At 44.7% G+C, this 23,848-nt stretch overlaps 1 protein-coding gene across 1 annotated transcript in view; it reads right to left on the reverse strand.

Moving 5' to 3' along the window:
• Positions 1-3,027: 3,027 nt before the first annotated feature.
• The window catches only part of mark2b (MAP/microtubule affinity-regulating kinase 2b), a 41,278-nt gene continuing 20,457 nt past the window's right edge, over positions 3,028-23,848 (reverse strand). The window contains exons 4-16 of the mRNA XM_031850961.1: positions 22,788-22,931; positions 21,665-21,779; positions 21,426-21,538; positions 20,989-21,063; positions 20,681-20,738; positions 20,187-20,338; positions 18,595-18,689; positions 15,123-15,272; positions 11,233-11,499; positions 9,368-9,394; positions 6,553-6,591; positions 5,767-5,876; positions 3,028-5,543 (exon numbers count right to left, since the gene is read on the reverse strand). Coding sequence (XP_031706821.1) covers positions 5,194-5,543; positions 5,767-5,876; positions 6,553-6,591; positions 9,368-9,394; positions 11,233-11,499; positions 15,123-15,272; positions 18,595-18,689; positions 20,187-20,338; positions 20,681-20,738; positions 20,989-21,063; positions 21,426-21,538; positions 21,665-21,779; positions 22,788-22,931 — 1,695 coding nt within the window. The 3' untranslated portion in view covers positions 3,028-5,193. The remainder of the gene's footprint in view (positions 5,544-5,766; positions 5,877-6,552; positions 6,592-9,367; positions 9,395-11,232; positions 11,500-15,122; positions 15,273-18,594; positions 18,690-20,186; positions 20,339-20,680; positions 20,739-20,988; positions 21,064-21,425; positions 21,539-21,664; positions 21,780-22,787; positions 22,932-23,848) is intronic.

The raw sequence follows: 23,848 nt of genomic DNA on the forward strand, positions 1-23,848 counted from the left end.
CCCCCCCCCCCCCCCCCCCGCAGGTCCAATAAGATAAGGCAGTGGCCTGAAGCCCCTTTACTGTACTAACAAACACCTACCTCCAGACCATCGCTCCCCAGTGTACGTACACACACACAGTCTCCAAACAAGCTAGGAACTCAAAACAAACACTACCTGCACCCTTCTGAACAACACAAAAAGAGACATTGGATTGTCGAGCCGTTGAAGAAAACAGTGACCGCAGCGAGCAAAACCCACCTGCTCGTTTCCATGGCAACTGCTGAACATCTGGATTGCGGAGGAGTGTGGTTGAACACAGACTATGACTATATATATATATATATATATTTTTTTTTTCCACTGGGCAGGTATCGAGTCATCCAAACAACAAAATCAAATAAAGCAAGAAAAGACGAGAACCACAGAAGAAGAGTTTCCCCTCATGTGAGCCAAACCTCCTCCTCCTGAGAGGAGGAAGTCATCCAGAAGGGTCCCGCTGACGTGAAGAAACAGGCCTCTTCCTTTTGAGCTTTGCTTTAAAACTTGGACCCTCACAGGAGTGAAAAAGGTACTTTTGCAAACAGAAGCCGAGCTTTGTGCTCAAAGCGGTGCAGAGTTTACTGATGCAGCTTTTAGTAGTTGAAGCTGTTTTTGCTCCGAAATGGGAAAAACGGAAGAGCAGGAGATCCCGTCTCCCTCTTCTCATAGCCATGTATTAACTGGAGTGATGTTCCCCCTTTTTTTGACTAGACTTTTAAAGTGCGCCCTAGGCCGGCAGGTAGTTATTGTAAGTAGTTTAGATAGTGCATACTTTATTATTATGATTATTGACTGAGCACTAAGGAGAATGAGAGCCGTTCAAGACATTTGCCACAGCTTGTTCTTCACTGCTAACTGTCCATTACTGTTGAGGAATGTTTTCAGCAGTCAACCGCTAACACTGGCCTCTGTGGAAAACGTGTGTAGAGGACAGACTCTTAAAGCTGGTTTACAAAGGGAAGGGGACACCTGACCTCACAGATAACCCGACACCGAAAAGTACAATGTTCTGCCAAAGTCTGCTCTTGCTTTAAAAGCTCATCGTTCCACAAAATTCCCATGTCTCCAATTAGCTGTTGAGTGTGTTTGACACGTTATCGTGTTGGCTTGCTTCCTACATGTTAGAAACAGGACAGATAGTCAAACAAAAAAAGGTGTTTAAAAGGATTAATTAGGCTTTTTTGGGACCCGAGAATATTCATACCACTCCCGTGTCTGAGGTAAATGTGAAGGTACCACTAGCAACCGGCTAACTTAGCTTAGCACAAAGACTAGATGAAGGAAAATGGTTAGCATGGCTCTCTCCTTAAAGGTGAGCAGCCCACTGATTAACACGTCGGACACTGTTTGAATGCGTATAAGATGTAATCGTCCCTCGGCAAGACAGGGAATGAGATTACCAAAATATGTCGGCCTCTGTTCTAGTTCGTATATCTCTGAGGAGACATGAGGCAGCCTCATGAACGAATGATAATCTGCTGTGTCACCTGGCAAACAGTCCCATGCTGCATCTTCATAGTCAGGCCGACTGTGCATCGCTGCCTTTGTAAGCAGATCTGGGATCACAGGTCGTGCGTATTAAACTGTGTTCAGTGCTTCTCCGCTGCGTTGGGTTCACTGGGCAGGAATCAAAGCGGTCCGTCACGTTTGGCTTTAAAGTGGCTTTGTTTTAGCGTGGAGTTTTTTTTCTTAACTGTTCCTTCCTCCAAAAAAACAGCTTGTGTGTACTGTATGTGAGAAGTTGTTTACATTGTGGAAACTGAACCGTTTGTTTGACAAATGTTTTTTTTAAATAAAGAAATTACCAAATAGTCGAGCGTTAAAGCGTTTCATCCACACACACACACACACACACCATCTGAGAGGTTAGGGGCGTGGGTCTGAGGACACGAGCTCTGTGTCGGGCTTTACCTGTGGACCAATGGTTGAATCCCATCTAAAGACTAATACAAGTCTGGTTGTACATCAACACTGACGAAGGTACTGCAGGTGACCCCCACCATGTCTGCAGTGCTTCCACACAACCAAGTGGGCAACTGTCATCGGCCCCTAGGGGCCCCAGAACTTTTGCAGTGTTACCTGCTGGTTCAGTACGATCACGATCACATTGCCTCGATGCTGTAGAACTACATTATCCTCCACATCAACTGCTGTCACAAATGTGACATTACAAGTCTGAAAATTAAACAAAATGTACTTGCGTGTCACGATCCTTTGATCCTCAGGAATACTTACCAGTTGTAAATTCCACACAGGCTTCCACACCTGCAAAGGAAACCGTTAACGCACACTCCTGCTAATGTGGAGTGTGTCCACCCTTTTCTAAAGGCTGTTAAGCTATTGGTTAAAATGTGTTGTCCATTCGTCTTTACAGGATTAAAGCTGTATTGCACTGAAGAGGGGAGTGACATTTAAAACAATATTTTACAGTAAACATCTTCACATGCTGAGCTTATTAAAAACCTTGTTCTCGGGCAGAATGGAGGTTTTGTAAACGGGGAAACTATTGCCCCTGCAGCAGCAAACATGGATCAGATGTGCCTAAATGTCAATAAAATGGAATTATGGTCATGCAATATGACAGAGCTCCAGCTACTAAGTGGACCTTGTGAGACTTCGTGAACTACGGGGCTGGAAGAGCATTTATCTTGCTTTTCTCATTATGGAGTTCAGAGGCAGATTATCATTATATCATTGTTTTTATTACTATCATTGTAATTTTTCATCATTTTGTCTTTGCACAAAAAAAAAACAAATAATACATTTTGCAGGAGCTGATCACCCCTCCCAACCCCAAACCCACCACTACAGTTACAGTTTGCTCAAAACACATTTTAAATCAATGTAAATTACAGCAATGTAAAACGAAATAATGTAAATAAAATCAACCCTGAAAGAGATAATATAACAGCAACAGCCAGAATAATAATTAGAATCCAATACCCAGCACCTTAATACATGAATCAACTTTGAAAGAAAAATCTGACGTATTAAAAACTGAAAGAAAAATAACAAAAACGACAGTGTGTCATTGTGAAAGAAAGAAAAGTTAGGTACAACCAGCTGACGGGACGCAGCATTATCCTCCTTTCTCTGACCCCGCCTGCGTGTGTGTGTTTCTTCTGCTTCGACAAAATGGAGCAACAACGCAAAGCGAGAGAAAGGAAGTGACGTCTTCTGGTTTGTGGTTTTGAACGTGAACATGTGCTCCGATACGAGAACATTTCGGCGAAGGTTTTTCCTGCTTTCTCTTTCTGCTTCAAGCCAGTCTGGACCGATAAGGCCTTTGAACAAAAACAACAGACGCATGAAAAGAAAAGAAAAGAAAATGGCCAAAAACTTGAAGTAGCAGTAGTCGTCACCACCACTATCATCATCATCATCCTTAAATACACTGATAACTGCTGTCTGCACATGGGGGGGAGGGGTTGTGTTTAATCCGATACACTATGAGTTGTGTTAAAGGTGCACTACACCGAAAAGGCAGCAATGATATGATCCGACATGACCCTTCACCCCCCCCAAAAGAAAAAAAAACAAATCTGTACAAACCCCAAAATTTCCAACGACACAAAAAAATATATTATCAAATCAAAAGTAGAAGAAAATAATTCACCGTTCGTCGTTAATTCTTTTTTTTTTCCTCCAGTGATCTTTTATAATACACTCACACTCACAAACTGTTATGTACTCCAAAGACACATTTTGTTGTGTAGCAGAGTGTGTGTGTGTGTGGGGGAGAAACGGGGACAACAAATGCGTCGGTTCAGGGTTGACATTCTGGATATGAAGGCGTGATGCCAACTGAAGTGATACCAATATTAAGGAAAAAAACACAAATAAATCATTCAAGCATTTATGTGCTGACAACAAAAACAAACCCCAAATTTAACTCTACAATGAAAGGCAACATAAAAATCCATCAACAACCCCGTCCACGAGCCATCCTCCCCTGCCCAGTGTCCCTCTTTTCCAGTGCACAACTCTTTTGCTTAAATGCCATAAAAGAAGAAACTAAATAAAAAAAACAAAAAACAAAAGTACGGACTTGAAGACACGTTGAAGCCCGTACGGTCGACGACATCATCATCAAGTCTGACTGGACTCCTCAGACTTGATGGCGTGAGAGGAGAGGGAGGAAAACAAGGGAGTGAAGAGGCGAACAAGATGGATGTGTTTGTGCTGAGTTCAGTTTGAAATTAGATGGAGAGAGGGTGCTGAAGAGTGAGTGTGTGAGGGGTGAGGAGGAGGAGGGAGGTGGTGGTGGGAGGATGGATCAGGTGGATTGTTAAAAGTTCCTTTTTGTGTGGGAGGGGAGGTTTGGGTGGGCGAGTGGAGTGGAGAGGGTCCTTTAACCAACAGCAGCAGTCAAAAATCCATCAATCTGTAGGTGTGTGTGTGTGTGAGAGAGAGAGACAGTGGGCTTCAGCAAACAAAGTCCTGGCTCAGATGGAGTCCATTACGTGTTGGAGGAGGATCAGAACAAATTCAATCAGAACTCCTTTTTGAGTTTCCAGCAAAATAAGGCTCCGAACTTCCTGTCACTCATTGCCACGTGTTAAGCTATTCAGAGAGAAAGTAGAATTTTGTTTTTCCAGCAATTTCTCCACCCTTTTTATCCTCCATCCATCCCCAATTCTTTACCCGGGTCCCCCCCACCCATCCCAAAAAAAAAGAGAGACCTGGCAGCAGGACCGTTCAGACAAACTGAATAAATAGCAGGAAGAAGGGACAGGAGTGGTCAGAGCGATCAAAAGTGTGACTACTAAAAAACAGAGAGAGCAGATCGAACATGCAGAAGAGTGGAACGTCTAAGTAGAACGTGAGAAAAAAAACAAAAACCCAGCAGGGAAGAGAGAAGACCTCGGTCTATAAGTACTTCACAACTCAGAGGAAATCAACTCAGAGCTTCTAAAGGCGGGGCCTCGGGAACTTAAGGAACAAAACTCCTAGAAAAGAAACGGTTCCTAGTCTCAGAGAAGCAATAGCCCTACTTCAGACCTCTGTCCACATAACAATCGTGTTATGTTTTTTAAAGTGATCCCCACCTTTTAGCTTACCTCCACACTGTGCCCCCCCCCCCCACCACCACACCTCGCTTACATCCTCATCCCCACTATCGCCTCCCACCTCCAAGCTTTAATCTCATCCCTCCCCGCGGCTCCTCCGCACTCACAGTTTGAGCTCGTTGGCGATCTTTGAGGCAATGTTCTTGAAGGCGATGGACGTGCCCGAGATCCGCTTGAAGCGCACGCCGTTGAGGGAGAGCCGCGGCAGCTTGCACACCTCCATCTCCCACTGGACGAAGTCGTCGCGCGCCGGGTTGCCCGACACGCACAGCAGCATGTAGCGCTCGCGCAGCTCGTACTCGCAGCTGTTGGAGTCGAGGACCTTGCGGATCTCGCGCATCATCTCCATGGGCTCCATGGACGACGTGGTCTTCATGGACCAGGTGAAGCGGAGCGAGCGCGGCTTGGTCGGGTCCTTCTGGCTGCCGATGGCAGGAGGGGTGCCGGTGCCGCCTGAGAGGAAGGGGGGGAAGAGAAGAGAGAAAGCAAACTTCTGTCACTGACGAAGAGGTTGTGGAAAGATGGAAGATCCCGTCTGCTAAAACTGTGACTAATGAGCGTTGTCACCATCAATGCATCTCTCAGTTGTTCCATAAAGTTGGAGGACTCTTGAGAGCCGCTATGAGGACCCTCCTCTGGACATAAACACTACCCGTGACTGTAGAAATAAACATACCGGTGTTAACAGATCCTGGTGAGGAGTTGTTCTCGTCATTGTTGGAGGAAGAGGAGAGAACGCCACCTGACGTCTTCTCCGACTTGTCCACCGTGCTGCTCAGCATCGACCTGGGTGAGGGATGGGAGGGTGAGGAAGAGGAGGAGAGAGGCGGGGAGGAAGAGGGTGGTGAGGATAAGGAAAAGAGAGAAGAAAAGAAAAGAAGAAAAGTGTGAGAATTGAGAGAATTATTTAAAAAGCAGAGACAAAAAGGGGAGGAGGAAGAGGAGGGAGAAATGGAGGGATGATCGAGAGGAAGAGGGAGATGATGAGGTCATGAAAATGAATGGAGACAAAAAAAAAGCAAAAAAATAAATTTAAGTACCCCTGTGTGTGTTTGTGTGAGCATATCTCTCCGATGTAGATTCACATCTGTGCGTGTGACACGGTGAATTTAAAGTCCGCTTGCACACAAACACACATTTGGGTACTTGAACTCTGATTAACCCCTCACACACACACACACACACACACACACACATGCAGGTCAACCTCCACACCGGCACGCTCACTCTCGGGGATGCTACCATTCACCGCTGGTCTCCCGTCCCCTGATTGGTTAAGCCGTTATATCACCATCACCAACCAATTACACTCCCCCACACCTCTCCCAGCCATTCACAACAAGCTCAGAGATCATCTACTGATTGGCTCCAGTCTACTGATCGGCAGGCGGGGTTTGTTTTTTGGTAGAGTCTGGGGGGGGGGGTTTTTTTTTTAGGGTTTTTTTCGGGCTCTGTATCTCACCTGCTCCCCTCATCCCGACCCTCTCCCTCATACGGACTCCTCGAGAAAAATCAACACAAGTTTAGTCTTTTTGAGGGCTAAGAAGCCAACAACTGGACTCTTACACAGATAGAGGGAGAACAAAAATCAGCCGGCTGAACACCGTCGCGCTGCTCGCCGTGCCCGCCTGAATGTTCCAATCCAACCGAATATCTCATTTGCACTCCACCGACTGTTTAAAATTTAAGTCCAGAGCCACTCAGAGGACTCTACGGCCCACAATGCACCTCCCAAATGCCGGTCCACTGTGAGTGATAAGCACTGTGTCGCAGCTCCTCAATGAGGAGACGTCACAAGATGGGTTGAAAAGAGGAGTCAATAAAAGGAGGCGTCAATAAAAGGAGGCATCCATAACTCAGCGTTTGTATGTGAAGTCATTTTTAGTAACGACTCGTTTCAATGTTTTAAACATAACAGTCACTTGTGTTGTACCAAGGATCAGTTGCTATTTACAGAGAGCTTGTGTAAGCCGCTGCGGGATGGATCAAAAAGTCATGAAAATGTAATTTGATAATCAGAATTGAACTATTTCCAACCAGGAACAGAATGGGAAGGCTTGCAATAGATTTGATTGCAACAGAATGAAATGATGGGAATGCGATGTAATACGGAATGATCCGGAACAGAATGGAATGGCTTGGGAATGTGAGATGGAACGACTCGGACCGGGACGGAATGGTTTGGAACAGAACGGTCGGCACAGTGAGGGCGAGTCGTGCGGTGCGGCTAAAAAAGGAGGTTAGGCTCATTGTTGACCCCGGGCACTGCATTTAAAAACCTCCATTAGTAACATTGGACCTACACACAGGACTGTTTAACAATCCTGTACAACACACATGTAACACACACATGTTCTCTCTCTCATACCAGCAGACAAGACAAACGAAACAAACGTAACAGAGAAACACAAAGACACATGCAGACGATGGAAGGAAAGAGACACACACATGACAAATTCAACAGTTTATGGTCTGAAATTCATTCGGTTGTGGGAAAGACAACATTTTCTGTTTTGCCCCATTTAAAAACATCATGTATAGTACCTTCTGCAACAGAAATATGGTTAAAAATAGAGCACATGGGAAATGACAAGTGGAAAACAGTTACACAAGGATTCCCTAAATAATAAAAGGTGAATTGGTGAACAATGTAAAATTAAGTAATTTGTGCCATTCTGCATGCTCTGTATGATTCAGCTAAATATGAGGGGATGCAAAATGGCTCCCAAAGGAGGGGAACTATGGCGTCAAAGGGCTGATAAGATGATTAGATACTTCCTCTGCCCGCTACATAGACTGCACTGTAAATGCATGCAGCCATTCATATGCTCATAAACATAGTCACCCATCTGTCACAAATGAATACAGATGTATATTTTTGAGGCAGATTCATTATTTCTCCCTCTCATATTTCAAATGTAGTCACTGATGAGAAAGGCTTCATTATTACAACTTGTAACCAGCAGGTGGAGCAACGGTCCAGATTACAAGGAGAAGTGCTCCACCTGCTGGTGAACAGCAGACAACACACTCTAAAGCAAGTGTGTGTGTGTGGCTGTGTGTGCATACATCAATGTAAGTGTGTCATGTATCCATCTGCATGTGAGACAAGATGTGTGCTCATGTTCAGGTTTGTGTGCCTCTGTGCAAATGTGCATGAAGTGTCTTCTCTGTGTGTGTGTGTGTGTGTGTGTGTGTGTGTGTGTGTGTGTGTCCACAGCATAAAAGGTATTTTCCAGCCAGAGTAGGTCAAAGCCATCCAGTTCTGTTGCTGTTAGAGAGCCAGTGCCAGAGTGAAAACAGAGCGACGAAAGAAAGGAAGAGTGCAGCCTCCAGAAAAAGAGTGCAGCCTGAGAAACACTGCAGCTCCGTCCCTCCCGGGTCCTCTCCTCCTCCTCCTCCTCCTCCTCCTCCATCATCACAACTACCAACTGCAGCCACGGACTTCTTATTATAAATCACTTCCCTAGTGGGGATCGTCACAAACTTGCATCACAAAACTAGACACGCGTCTCCGGTCTCCAGCTTGATTTTAGTGACTGAAGCGATGAACGCAGAGGTTTAGATGAGTGGTAGTTTGGCAGGTGGCGTTAGCTGGGATGATGGTTAGCGACGTTAAACAATCCTGGGTTGAATGACACGGCTTATAACAGCGTAATAATCTGAAATCTCCTATCTTCTTTTCTCTCTCATGTGCTTATGGATTTGGATTTTCTATTAACCTCAAAAGAGGCACAACATTACCTGCGTCAGAAGCTAAGAAAGGGTTGAGGGTAGAAAGGGAATAGTTTGATCTATTGCAACATCAAGACTCGACCTGAATCTGGGACGCTACCAGGGGATAAGCACTCACATACACACACATACGCACGCTACCTGGTGAATATGAGGAATATGCATGAGGAGGCATGAGGAGGAGGAGGTGGGTGGGAGGGACGATGTAGGGACAAAGAGGAAGAGGGGTGAGGTGTTATTGTGCCACGTGATGATGGGGTGAGTGAGTTAAGTGAGTGGGTGAGGGCGAAGTTAGTCAAAATGAAATAAATTAAAATATGGGCCAAAACACGGCACGCAACAACCAGAAGGCTCAACAAAAAAGGAGGCCAACCACAGAAAAAATAAGAGAAAAGATGAGGCTCAAGATGTCAACAAAAAGCTGCACGAAACACCAACAGGGGGAGGAAATATATATATATATATGTAAAATATATATGAAGTAGAGAATATACGTATATATATCAAAAGGGGTTATATTTAACGTTGGGGGTGTTGCCTACCTTCTCGGAAACCTGAACGAGAGATTTCTACAAAAACAAAAGAGGGATAAAGAAAGAAAGAGAAACAAACGTATATATAAAAACATATAGATTCAGAGCTTTCCTGCAGAAGACAAAGCTGCCCTCTGAGCAGCAAACTTCAAAGCACACTGTCCAACATGAACCAGGCTGAAGCAGCAAGCACAACCAACATTACATAACCAAAAGGAATAACACAAAATCAGTGTTGAAATGTGAAATCACTGGTGTGAACAGACAATATTAAAACACACAACAGAACACCTTAGGAGGGATTTAATGAGCGGTGTGGAAAAACTATTCCATTAAGAGAACCAGTTTGAACACATCCCCCCCCCCCCCCCTCCCCCCAACAGCAGTCCTGGGTGATCCTGAAAAGAAGTGCTTGTGAGGTGAAAAGCTCAAATGTGACAAAGGTACTGAAAACCACCTCCTATACACAGACAAAGACACATTTCAAATGGAAACGAGAGGTTAAGCAACAATCTCAAATACACAATGAGGAACTTAATCTAGCGCGTACACAATCGTACACACGCGTACACAGGAGAAGCGTCACTCTCCAGATTGAGCAGGAAAATGCAGTGGTGAGGTTATACGATACGTTAATAAAACACATAGCTTTAGTGTATATAAATATATATGTGTGTGTGTTTGTGTGTGGTCAAACTGTACAACACAATCTCTCTGTCTCCACCGCCTCTACTTCCTACAAGCACGCCAAGTTGTGTGTGTGTGTGTGTGTCAAGGTGTCCCCACTAGCAGTATTTATAGTTGAGAGAAAAGTGATATCTCCGGTGTAACCATGGATACTGTCGCCACGGAGCTACAGTATCTCTGAGTGGGAGGGCTAGAGAGAAGATGTGCCTCTACCTCCGCCTTACACACACACACACACACACACACACACACACACACACACACACACGACACTTTGATCGTCCTCGATTTCTGTCGTGTTTGAAGCTAAAACGTCCAGAAACACAAGCAGACACTCTTTCACCCACACACTTCATATTGACCCTCTAGAGCTGCAGCGATGAGGAACATCTGAACCTCACCTGCTCGCTCAGCTGTTCAGTATTTCATGGCTCACTTGGCCCTTCCGCTCTCAGCCTGGCTCTTTCCTGCCACCTTTAAACCTTCACTTCCTGTCCCCTCCTCTCCTCTCCTCTCCGTCTTCCATTCCTCTCATTGTAACACGTTAGCCTCGCTGCTCCTGCGTACGTCTCCACTGCCGTCTTTTACTTTTCCTCTCACTCTCACTCGGACTCAGCTGCGTACAGACGTCATCACCCTTCATACATGAAGTGGATCAAACATTATCTGAGCCTGGAATCTGAGACGAAAACTGGGCCAGACGTGGAACCAAAACCAAAATTACTCCCAGTCACCACCGCTCCAAAACAAAATTATAGAGGAGACGCAGCTGTTGCCTTCCTCCCTTCCTCTCCCCTCTTTCTACTCTCAGCAGAGTTACAGATCAGCACAAGTTTAGTGATAGGGATGAGAGGAGACCCAGTGATGACATGGACGTACGCTGCGTTGTTCTCCAGAGGAAACGAGCACATGAAATGACTCGTAACGTAAACCTAGCAATTTTCTCTATGAAGCTCAGACCTCAATACTCAGAAAAAGCATCAAACTGTACTTGTGCTGCAGAGTAGCTGGATAATAAATAGAACAGCTGCTACCACGACGGCTCTGCATTTACTGAGCTACAAACCTTCTTCCTCTGCCACATGTCCTCTCCTGTCCTGCCTGTCTTACTACTTCTCCGGTTACAATCTTAAACTTTTAACCCTTCCCATTGTCTCACGCTCCCACGTCTCCTTTCTGCCACTCACCTGCGTACAAACTTGGACGTGAACTTGCTGAAAATCCCCGTGGCGCCGTGCGCCCTCCGGGCCTGGCTGTTGCCGTGCGACAGTGACGGGGACGCGGGCCCGCCGGGGTAGGCGGAGCCCTGCTGGTCCCGGGCACCCCGCTGCTGGCCCGCGTGGAATGTGCTGCGGATGCCCACCCCTCGGGAGAAGTTGGTACGGTCCGACGCGGCAGCGCTGCTGATGTTGTGGGCAGATGGGGAGGCACCGGGCGCCCGCTGAGTCGGGGCACTATAGGAGGAGTGGGGAAAGAGAGAGAGGAGGAAAATGGAGCGAGGGATGGTGAAGAAAAGGTGAGACAGAAGGAGGGGAGGGTGCAGAAGAGCAGAGGGGTCAGATGTGGAGAAGAAGAAGAAAGGAGGTGTGAAAAGATTGGAGGGGGGATTGGGAAGAGGTTGGAAGGTGTGATGACAGAAGAGGAGGTGCAAATGTAGAAGAATTTCACAGGAGACAAGAGAAGAGAAAGCAGGAAATAAAGACGTATGAAAGAGGAAGAGTGGGGAGAATGGAATGAACAAAGTGAGGTGTAGGATGAAAAGTAGAAAGAATAGGAAGAAGAAAGGTATAAAAGAGGGGATGGGAGTGTAGAGGAGGGGGAGAGGGACAAACAGTTAGACCAGGAGAGGAAAATCATTTCCTTCTGATGTGCTACTTACCTCAGTGTAAGATCTTACAAGTATCTATGTCTGTTCAACGTCTGCTCGCCCTGATGTTTCAGATAATCCCTCAAGTCAGTCCAGTCAATAAAATCACATAAGGTCACTGACACACACACACACACACACACACACACACACACACACACACACACAGTTAATCCTCTTTACTTGGACCATAGGGCAAAGCATCACTAACCTCCAGCTATCCCCCCTCTCTCTCACACACACAGATAAAGACACACACATTTGCCCACTGCAACTATTTACTGAGTTAAAGGTTTGCATTTGCTTTGTAATGTGTGTGTGTGTGCATCTTCCACGCCAGCGTGTAGCAGCAGTACACCTGCAGCAGACGGTCAACACAACAAACAGAAATGGCAAAAGCACACACTGAAAGATAAGAAAAGGAAAATACAGTAAAAAAAAAAAAAAGCGTGTAATAAACACATGAAGTGGAATAAGTAGAAAAGTGAATACAAAAGGACCGTCCGCTGTAGAGGGCTGCAATGGGACTGGGACACCACACAACAAATGTGGGTCGTCAACATTATCATCGCCTGACAAAATGTTATATGTGAAAATAGGAAAGGCTGTAATTACTAGAATTAAGCATTAAAACCAATAAGCCAGAACATTCAGTTTCAGTTAATTTTATGTCTCTCACTTGTAAAATTCAATTTCAATCGCTCTCTTCTTACACTGGAAATTTAGTCTGTAGCAGAATTATTTTTACCGATCAAGAAGGAGGGGCATCTTTTAAAGACGGGTAGCTGAATAACTGCATCGTCGGTTATTATGTGCCGTTTGTCCCTGAGGGATGAGCTTAGGATTGAACGGTGTATCTGCTGGAGCACGCAGGTCAGAGATCATCTGAGTGAGGGATTGAAAAAGCAGTCCCATGCAGACCCCTTAACGCACTCAACACGACACAGAAGAAAGAGAGAGTGGTGAACAGCTTCAAACACATCCTTTGAGTTGATGTGGATGTGTTGAAGTTGTGCACCGAGGACGAGATACACAACGACACAGCTCTTCTATGCATACGGGTTTAGTGGGGACCTCTGTGACATATTATCGTTATGAAGAGGACTGTTGACTGGGAAGGACTACATGTTGCAAAGAGGAATAATATAATATCTTCTTTGTCTCATCATATGGAAGTATTCCATAGTCACTAAAGGAAAAAGAGCAGTAACAGGTGTGTTAGAAGGCGGTGTGGCGTGAGGTGGATGCACGCTTTCTTTATTCATGGTGCAGCTGGTGATGATTTTCATGCTCGGCGTACTTGATTTGCGGATAGTAGACTGCACCTCTACGTTACACAAATGTGGAGCTGCCTGTGTTCATTACGGTACATCATGAATACTCAAAGCAGGTTTGTTTAAAATAATGGAAATTCATGAGAATGGGATTCGAAACTTTTTTTCCAGAGTGGGACATGCTGGATAAAAAAAACAAAACAAACAGGAATGGGTGGGACTTTCGGGGCACAGGCTATGTACTGAGGAAAAAAGGGGCCTATTCCTCACTTAGGGTACAGTCTATGTGTTGGAGCGGTACCTTCTCTCCAGCGTTCCCAACCAGGTTCTGAACAGCCCAAGCTCACAGCTGAACGACGCATGCAACAGAACAAGACTTCAACATGGAGCAGACAAAAGCACATACAGCCAGAGGTCCACCTTGACATTTTAGCCTGACATTTTAGCCTGACATTTGGGGTGGGGGGCGGGGCTTCACAAGAGTCTAGTTGTCTAGTGACTAGACAAAAAAGAATGTGTGTGCGTGTGGGGGGGGGTCTCTGAGGCGGAAGTGAAATGCCACTTGCAAGTATTTAAGGTGGCAGAAGAACATTTTTAAAGACCTACCACCACATATTGTGACACGTGGCTGAATATCAAAGTAGCCCATGAAGCAGACGCCATCAAGTGGGCGAGCTACACAACAAAGCAACACAACAAAGCACACACTCACAAGTGGAGCAGACAGCAAAGACACACAGATGACCAACGAGACACAGTTAGGTCATCGCTCCTTTTCTTTCATTCACGGAGACGTGCAGCAGTGAAGGCAACGCTGACGAGATGAAGATGGGGTTCTCCCAGGCAACCTGTTAACTGAAGTGGCTCTACGTAACAGACTGAGGCTGTGTGAGAGAGCACTTGCTAGCTGTGGGAACCTTAAAAAGGGACTCCACTTCTTTACACAGGACGGAAAATCACTTGTGCGAGCCAGGGAAAATCCTTTTGTCGACAAACGCAACATGTCAGATTAGTCAGTCATCGAAGAATGTTTTTGTTTTTGACGTAACTGCAAATATTACAACGTCTGTCCCTTGGTTGGTAAGCTACAGCTAACAGATCTCCTCTGTTAACATTGTGCCCCTGATGGCTTAGAAGCTAAAAGAGGAATTTTATCTTTAAAGACTTTTCTCGTTCTCTTCGTCCCTTTAATAACAACATAACATGATCAGTAAATTAGGTTTTACTTTCACAGCCAATAACCAAGCCTTTATAAAGGTCTGGTCTGTTTATTAGCTATTGACACCCCTGCGTGTGGAAACCTGATCCCCGCTGCTCCATAGATATCTCTTCTCTGAATTTGTCTGTTTCTTTCCTGTCAGAGGTACAGCACTGTGAAGAACCTGCTCGTCTTGTTCTCAAGCTCCGGCCACTCAGTTATGGCCCGCTGGGTAGTGGGAGGCTCGAGACCGACTGATTGGCCAAGACAAGAGGCGTCAACATCTCCACACTGAGCTGAGCTTGAACGGCCTTCTGAGTTCCACAATCTACTTCCTGTCTGTTGCTAAGTAACTGTTGAGTCCATGATGGCTGGTCTCAGCAATGCTGCTCTCAACGGTCTCATGCTGTAAAAGGAAAATATATACATAGATAGATACAGGGGCTAGGAGATTTCTCTAAATAGTTTTTATTGATATAATAATATGTGAGGTTATGAAGGCCTTATACACCTGACATGCAGTTGAAAAGGGAATCAAAAAAACAATAGTAATCCCTTTAATCTCGCAGTGATGGAAGACCAATCATTTACCCTTTCTTCATCTCTACTTCTTCATTTTTGTCCATCGAGTTCTTGCGGAAAGGATGATCTGTGCTGAGTAAAGTGGTACGTGCTGAAAGGGGCTGTGAACATGTGTCCGTGAGTGAGAGAGAGTGAGAGAGTGAGTGAGAGACTTGCCTGGGCCGTGGTGCGTGCAGGTCAGAGGGGCATGGATGATTGGAGGAGGACAGGGACTTGTGGTGGCGGATACGCGAGGAGGACGAGGTGGAGGAGGAGAGGACGGCAGCGGCCGAGGCAGTGGAGGCGCGGGAGCCCGGCATGTTTAGGCTGGGAGGAGGGAGGAGGAACAGGAGGAGTGCCCCGCCCAACGCACGCACACACACACACACACACACACACACACACAGACGAACCGAAAAACGTGACAGACGCAGGACAAACACACGTCACACAATCAGACGTACACGCGAGCGTGACACATACATTCACAAACACCGGGCGGGGTTTGTGTGTGGATGGGCGGGGTGGGGGGTGGGGGGGTGGAGCATGGTTAGAAGCAGCACTTATCAAACACGGTAAGGGGGGAGAGGGAGGGAAGAGCGGAGGAAGTAGAGACAAAAAAGAGACAGAAACACAGCAAAAGGACTCGAACAAAGAGGAAAAGTTGGTCTTTTTTGCTGCCAACGTTGCATCATCGTGGTTTCACAAAAACAACAATCACAAACCACGAGTCAAAGGCTTACTGTGTTCCTTTGTCTTTTCATGCGAGATCCACATGAGCACAAAAGACCAACTTTAACACACTTTGGCTCGAAAGACTGAAAACACACTCGAGACAGATTGTGGACAACGTCAGGTTCCTCACAAATCACCACATAAAGACTTCAGACAGCCCAGTGTTTCACTAGTCCTCCTCAGCAGGTTTCAATATCTGAAAAGATATATTATCAACACAGTTTGAGGTGTAAAACTAACATATTTCTTACGAACCCCTTTCACTGTGTGAATAGTTATCTTTAAATCCTTGCTGCTTCTTTCTCTGTTTGTCATCTTTGTAAGAATTGTTCTCTACAAATAAAGTTGTATTATATTGTGTATACAACATAAAGTTTTGCTGTTTTTTTTTTCTTGTTCAATCACTTCATCAAGAGAATGATCTGCAGATGAATCAATCTGAAAGGTGGTCTTAAATTGCAACACAAGACATACAGTCAAAATCTGAATTCAAACCATTTAGCGTCTGGTTTTTCTCAGGAGACAATGGGCATGTTAGGATGCGGAGCTTCTCCGCGATGACACGTAGATGTTTGTGAGCTGCACTCACTGTCCTGCTGTGACATAATCACTCTGACCTCCGACCTCTGCGTTTTATAGATGTAACCCGTCTCGTGACTTCTTCTGCCTGTCAAGTCCCTCACTTTCCCTCTCCAGTCCCTTCCTCTTCTTTTCTACTGCCAACAATCTAAACTAATATCCGTAACAAAGAAGAGCTTATTGAGTTACTTAAGCAAAGAACGCTGGCTGTTTCCTAATCAGCAAGGTTGCTACAGGCTACAAAGCTCTGCACATTACTGACAGCTCCAACTTGACTTTGTCCACACACAGAGAAGGCGACACAGTAAGAGACGGGGGAGAGTGGTACCAGAGGGAGGGAGATAGATGAAGAGAGAGACATTTATAGAGATCAACCAAACAACTGTTAATTACACAGAAAACAAACACATAGCTGAGAGAAACGCACGCTGTTTCTGACAGATTAGTACGGCTGGTGATGGAAAAAAAACAGCATTTACTGGACGACCCGGTGTGTGGCAAGAGTTAGAGCATGTGTGACATGTATGTTTCAGCTTGTGTGTGTGCAGCCTCAGTGTGTGTGTGTGTAGATATTCTTGTGTATGTGTAAGCCTATTAAGAGGCAAGTACAGAGACCATATAGAGCCGGTAAGAGTTAATATTCCATCACAAGTCTTCCTAATCTCCTTAGAGAGAGAGCGAGGGGAGAGAGAAAGAAAGATTAATATAAAGACAAGAAGGAAAGAAGGAAGCTAGGAGAGAGGGGAAAAAAAGGAGTTGCCAAGAAAATGTGAGTGACTTAAGATCCAGAGGGACGAGAGCTCAGACGCAGATAAAAGAACACCAAACGTAGAACATTAGAAAAACACAGAAAGGGAAAAAAGGAAGATTGGGGATCGGGAGGGGGTCTAACAAGTATAAAAGCCAAAAACTTCAAAGCATTAATGATGGATCAAATAAAGTAACTTCAAAATCAAAGCAGATGACAACCACTAAGTTAGCAAAGCTAATAGAACCATAGTGCTAAAAAACACACACCCACCCAATGCTGTCTCAAATGACCACATCGTCACTGTGCAGTGCTCAGTATGAAGGACGATGACAAAAGGGAAGAACGACTTATCAGACTGACCGGCCTGAACGTGGACTCAATAATATTTAATGTTGTGAGTCGTGCACTATGTTGGAAAACGAAGGGGTCATTTGAGACTGATTCATGAATAGGTAATAAAGCAGTAATGACAATGAAGACTGCGTGGTAGCAGGGATTATGCTTTGGCTTAATGTTTAATGCTCGTGAAGAAGCACACAAAGCATATGGCTGGTTAGGCATGAGCGATGTGGGTGTAAGTGTGGACGCTTACGAGGCATATTCAGCGCCAGCGGCCGACGATCCCGCTCATCAAACTCGAGGACTAACGACGTATCGCGTAAAGGTGGGTTTTTAATGGCCTAAAGTGAGGAGGGAAGACTCCGCAATAAAGCAACTCCAAAATGGACAACACGTCTTTGTCCATTGTTGAGTTGTTTAAATTTAGGAAGTATGAAATGAGAAAGGCAAGGGAATGTCACCCTTTGACATTTCCCAGTACAATTAAAGACGGGTGAAAAAGAGGGGGAGCTTGAGCTATAGCTAAATCCAATGGTAGACTTCATGTCACTTGTTGTACTGTATTAATGCTTTTTACTACTAAAATATTATTTCCTTTTTGGTCTTTTGTTTTTTTTATACCTTCTAAAACCTCTAACCGTCTATCCTTGATTTCACTTCGAGCATAAACTTTGATTAAACTACAAGTTTGTGGAAGTCAAAGTTCATTCAAAAAAGAATATTTCACTAAAGGAACAGAAAGGAGGACAAGAGTTTAAAGGACAAATGAGGTCTCCGTGTGTCAGCATATGTCAACCTGTGTGTGTGCGTCCATCGAACCTGGCCTCGGCTCTGACTGGCCATCCTCCATCAGACCATCATGGGTATAATCTACTGGAGGTTTGTCCTAAATTCTCAAGGGAGCCTGGTTTCCTTGTCCAGGAGGGCTCACCCCAGCCCCGGGGTAAAGCTGCGGGCCGTCCCTGAGCCAGCTGGCAGAGCTCTGGAGAGCACCAGCCAAGGCCTGGGATCCAGTCACTAAGACAGCTGTGGGACCGCTTCATTCACAAACCATGGAGAGTGTGTTTATATTATGTGTGTGCTAGCGAGGAAGCAGGGTTGCCTCACTGCAACTACTTGAGTTGCTGATGACAAGAGAGAAAGAGTGTGTGTGTGAAAGCGGTTGTATGTAACTGTAGTTGCCCATCTTTTTACAAACATCTCCATTGTATGTATGTATGTATATATATATATGCGTGTGTGTACCTGTCCTTGCCGTTCTGGATGCCCTGACCCAACGTGGCTCTCTCCGTCAGAGGAGAGTTCCGACTGCGACCAGTACCGGTGGACAGGATGCTATTCTGAGGGGAGAGGGGCACAAATTAAGAAGAATGTTAGAAACATGGAAATGTTTCAGACTGAGGATGGTTAGCAGTGGTCAGAGGACAGAGAAATGACATTGGAGGTGACCAATTATTACTTTAACAGCCTCGAGCAAGCTTCCCGATCAGCACGGACAAGTGACCTTAATTGCCTGAACATTAATTAAGTCTTCACTGCACAATCACGCAGTGACAAATCCAATTCATTTTCCCCCAGTATTATTTTGGGGGAATTGTCATTTACAGGCCCTGCGCTCCCACACAGGTGTTTTCCACTCCGCCTCACACACAAGCCATTCGCTCAGAATGAGGTTGGGTGGAGCTATCTGGCTATTACACAATATCCGCAAAGTCCACATACTAGGTCATAAAAATGATATAAGTCGAAGATGCCCTAACAGGGTGCGACTGAATTAACAGTAGAGTGACAGAGATGTCAATGAAAAACAGTCTGCACACGCCCACATAGTCCTGAGAGGAGGCCTCATCGGCTCGTGTTAAATGAAAACAGTGCAGGAGAACCGGGGAGAAGGGACTTTAAATTTCACGTGGCATTCTACACACAATCTGCATTTCAAATTATTTTGTTGGCTGACATTGTTGAGGACGTTATAATACAGCCTTAAGGGTTCTTAAAGTGGTGCCTAATAAGGGGATGACAGAGCTGGGTGGTACTGAGCGATTACAAAAAAGGCATTTTCACAGAAGACATTTTGACATGTCACTGTAGGAAAAAGCACAGGTGCAAATAAGAAATTGAATGATGGTTGAATTCCAATTAGCTGCTTCAGTGTCAGGTTCCTCGTGGATGCTGAGCTCACGGTCTTACTGGGACGTCTAAATACAGGAATAATTGACGCTACTACCTGGGCTTTTTTGTTACTATGACAAGTCAAAGTGTCTGCTGTGAAAAAGAGACCAATAGTTTCTCAACAATGTTTTTTGGGTGTGTATAATTAGTGCACTTCAGCTAGACAAATATAATGAGTCCAGAAATTGACATCCCGTAACTATAATGTGGTTGTGAGACAAAGAAAAACCCAGTCAGATAGCATAAACATCACCAAGCATAACCGTGAACATGATGCACACTTCTACTGTCTTACACTATGAAGACCATCATAGTTATATGGGCATGCATTTCAATTAGTTTAATTAGTAACGAGCATCTGTTTTGATCTTTGGACCACAGATTAAGATAATATACGGCTGAACTTAACTTACACTAAAGACTTTCCGAATAAAAACTAGCTTTCAAATTTCTCTAGAATTTCCCAGCAGATGTTTTCCTATCAACCCACATTTGGACAAAGTTGCTCATGGTGGTTCCCTCCAATTGCAGTGTGTATTTAGTTTGTCTTTGTGGCTTTGTGTGTCTGTATTTGGTAATGACGGCGATGATGCTCTAATGTACTTTTTCATAGAAACTTTGAATGTTGCAAATGTCGTGTAAGCAGCGTGGGTGTGTGGTCTCACGGTGGAGGGCGTAGCGCTCTTCTTGCGGTCAGAGGGGACCAGAGGACTGGCCGGCACCTTGGTAGTGGAGCTGCCTGACGAACCTTTCCTCCCAGAATCTTCTCCTGCTGTCCGGTTGTCTGTTCGATCCCCCCTCTTAGAGTAGGAGGAGCCTAGAAAAAGACAGAGTGGGAGTGTATTAGAAAGGCCGTCACTTGCTGTGCTGTAGCCCGGGACATCTTCCGTCTTATCCCCATCTGGATAACAACCTCCGAATACCTTTATTCAATTATTTACTCCACCTGCTTCAGTGTGGCAGGACTGGAGACTATCCCAGTGTGCACCAAGATTGAAAACATATGATTCAATTTAAAAAGGTGTAAAAAATAGCTTCCGTCCACTTCTCGTAACCCTCTCTGACACACACACACACACACACACACACACACACACACACACACACACACACACACACACACACGCCCCTTCCTCTCCCAAACACACACACAACTCACCGTGGTCGGTGGCTCTGCGGTTCTGAGGCTTCTGGTTGGACGACACACTGCGCTGCACCTGAGAGAGACAAAGTGGACGTGCAGGTCAGTGTGGTATTTTACATGTCAGAGCTGTTGATCCATTCACACGGGAAAGCTACAACACTGCTGGTTGCGTTGGTTCACCTGTACCTGTATGTAGGTCAACAGTCTAAAACCTCAAAATGAGCTACACCAGAGAACACCCCCAAAGTGTCACTCGTGTCACTGGCTGGAGTTGGGAGACCTCGTTATGTTTTAGCAGAAGACATTATGTGTTCTCATTGTACCTTGTGAGGCGGGGAGGGGGCGTTTATGTTGCTTACATCAGATCCAGGCCGGGGCTTGATGCCACTTTCATCCAGCTGAGGGGGAAGAAAGAAAAACATGGAAATCTGGATATGAGTATCGGGAGGAGACGCAGAGAGACTGTGGTGAGGATACAGCAAACACAAAGGACTAAAAATAGAGCTTTAAAAAAAAAAAAAAAAAGAAGCATAAATATATATAAAATTCAGAGATGAGAGCAAATTGTTTGTTCTGATGATAAAAGTGAAGCGCTACATTTTCTTGTACACATTGATGAACTCACAAGAGCTGATTTGGTTGACAGTTTCCTGTTTAACATCAGTGCACCTGCAGTTAAGAGAGCTCTGACAAACCAAGACTAACTGGCATGGTACGATGTAAAATAAAGGCGTGTAGGTGTGAGGAAGAAACCGTGTACCTCAGAGTTCCTATAGTCCAGTAGCAGGTATGCAGCCATCACATCATTGTACTTCTGGTTCACCAGCGAGTCCTGGATCTCCTCCTGAGAGAATCCCATCGTCAGCATGATGTCTGCACACACAAAAGCATAATTAGAATTCCTGCAGGTCCATAACTCTCCTGAAGATGAATGTGTGTGAGAGGAGAAAAAAAACATATTAATAATAAATACTTATTTTGGTGCGTTTCTGTTACTACCTGTCCTCCTGGGGTCTTTATAATCTGGCTGGGGTTCGATGTAGGGTTTGAGTTCTTCCTCCTCGTGCCCCACATTCATCCACCGGTCCCGCATTATCTGCTGCTGGGAGGAAGCCAACACAGACGAAGGGAGAGGGGAGAAATGAGATTTCAAATGCAACAGACGGGGCAAAGAGCAAAGGTTACAGTGCCAAAGAGGAGAGAAGAAAGAAGACGGAAGAGATCCGTTCAAAAGAGTCACCTAGAGACAAATCGGTGAACAATGGAAGGGATGCAGAAGTCCGATAAACTTGATGAGTTAATTTGACGTTATTGATCCGTTTGCTCCACTAATCTTAACAATTATTGAGTAATCAGCGGGGTAAAAACTGAAAGGGAATACTGAACCATATCAATCTGTTGCTTAGAAATGTAGAGAAACTTTAGGGTAGGTGTAAATGAAATAGTCACAGGACTAAATTCCAACACTAAAGCTAGAGTCTTCTTTCTATAATCATACAAGGCTGCCTTAACATTTAGTACGCCAAGAAGAGACTGGAGAAATGTGTTTAATCCAAAATGTTGATGGGAATCTGGTGCTCAGCAGCAGATAGTTATCTACCTTGTCTTCTTATTTTTGCTAATACCTTCCATATAAAACTAGTTCTGGTCCAATCACCTCTCAGTGAAACCACATATAGTCACTCATAACTCCCAAACTAACACGTATTTACGATGCCTTTAAAAAGCCCTTTACACTTCAGCAACAAACTCACATATAGCTGGTGAAGCGTGTCTGGGTCTACAGTATAGTACTGTACGTGCTACATACACCATTACATTAACAACTCAAAGACCAGTGGTCGAGCTATTCGGAGATGGAAAAGTTTCATTTAAGTTTTTGTCAGTCCGCAACTTTTTTTCCGAAATAAATATAAAAGATTTTAAATCAAGTGATCGAATGATTTATTTTTTATGAATCCAAAGCAGCTGAAATCAATTTGATAACAAAACAATAAGACGCAATGAAAGCATTTTTAACACCATCCAGCTGTGTCTAACCAATGTGGTTTTTGAGTGATTATCGTGTGTGTGTGCGTGTGTCTGTGTGTGTGTGTGTGTGTATCAACAAAGCGCAGTGTACCTCGAGGCTGCCTCTTTTGGAGGGGTTCAGAATGAGGAACTTCTTGAGCAAGTTCTCACAGTCGGTGGACATGTAGAAAGGAATCCTGTATTTACCACGCAGCACGCGCTCCCTCAGCTCCTGGAGATGGACAAGAGCGTGAAAAAGTCAGCGGCAGAATCTGAAAATCCAGCTTCAAACATAAACACGATCCTGTATCTCATCGGTTTATGTGGTTTAATATCATGTGGCTTGAATTAGCCAAGCAGCGCCATTAAACTTATTAACCCTCCACTGGAGGGTTCTTTAACAATTTATAATTCTAATTTAATGAGACACTGGACAATAATGACTGCTTTTAACACTGCTGTAATGTATGCGACACGTTCTTTAGGAGCTCTCAGTACATCGTGAGGCATTGAATTAGCATAAATAATCGATCTAATTAAAAGTGCTGGGGCTTATAAAATGACATCTGAAGTTGTACATTTTGCACTTTTTTGTCTGTGCATCACATTGACACATTTTAAAGAAGGGAATACCTTTTATCATAGCTATTCAATTCAGAAAACAGTGAGGCTCCTATCTGTTAAATACATAGTCACACCAGTAATGCAAGTGTTAAACCAAACCACATACAGCAGGACGTAGTGCAAAGGTATACTGTACAAGCCTAAATATTAATATTGTCACATTCAAAGTCATATATTGCCCACTCAAAACGTGTCTGCACTTCCAGAGTGACTCATGTGGGTACTGACTGAATGCAGGGTGTGATAGGTGGTATGAATAATTGTGTTAAAACTATAGTTCACAGTGCTTCAACCCAACAGGTTTCAGAGCCTGTTTGGTGCATCAAACCACCAAAACCCCGTTTGAAGACAAAGCACTTGGGTTGGCATTTAAATCACTTTTACACATTCACTCTCTCTTCAGCTTCTGCATTCTGCAGAGCAGAAGGAACAGAAACCGGCCTGACAAATATTACAACCACCCACAGAATAGACATCCTCTTATGTAATGCACGCGCACGCGCACACACACACACACACACACACACACACACACACACACACACACAC

Source organism: Anarrhichthys ocellatus, unplaced genomic scaffold, assembly GCF_004355925.1.
Source record: "Anarrhichthys ocellatus isolate YVR2014 unplaced genomic scaffold, GSC_Weel_1.0 scaffold11, whole genome shotgun sequence".
Classification (NCBI taxonomy): Eukaryota; Metazoa; Chordata; class Actinopteri; order Perciformes; family Anarhichadidae; genus Anarrhichthys; species Anarrhichthys ocellatus.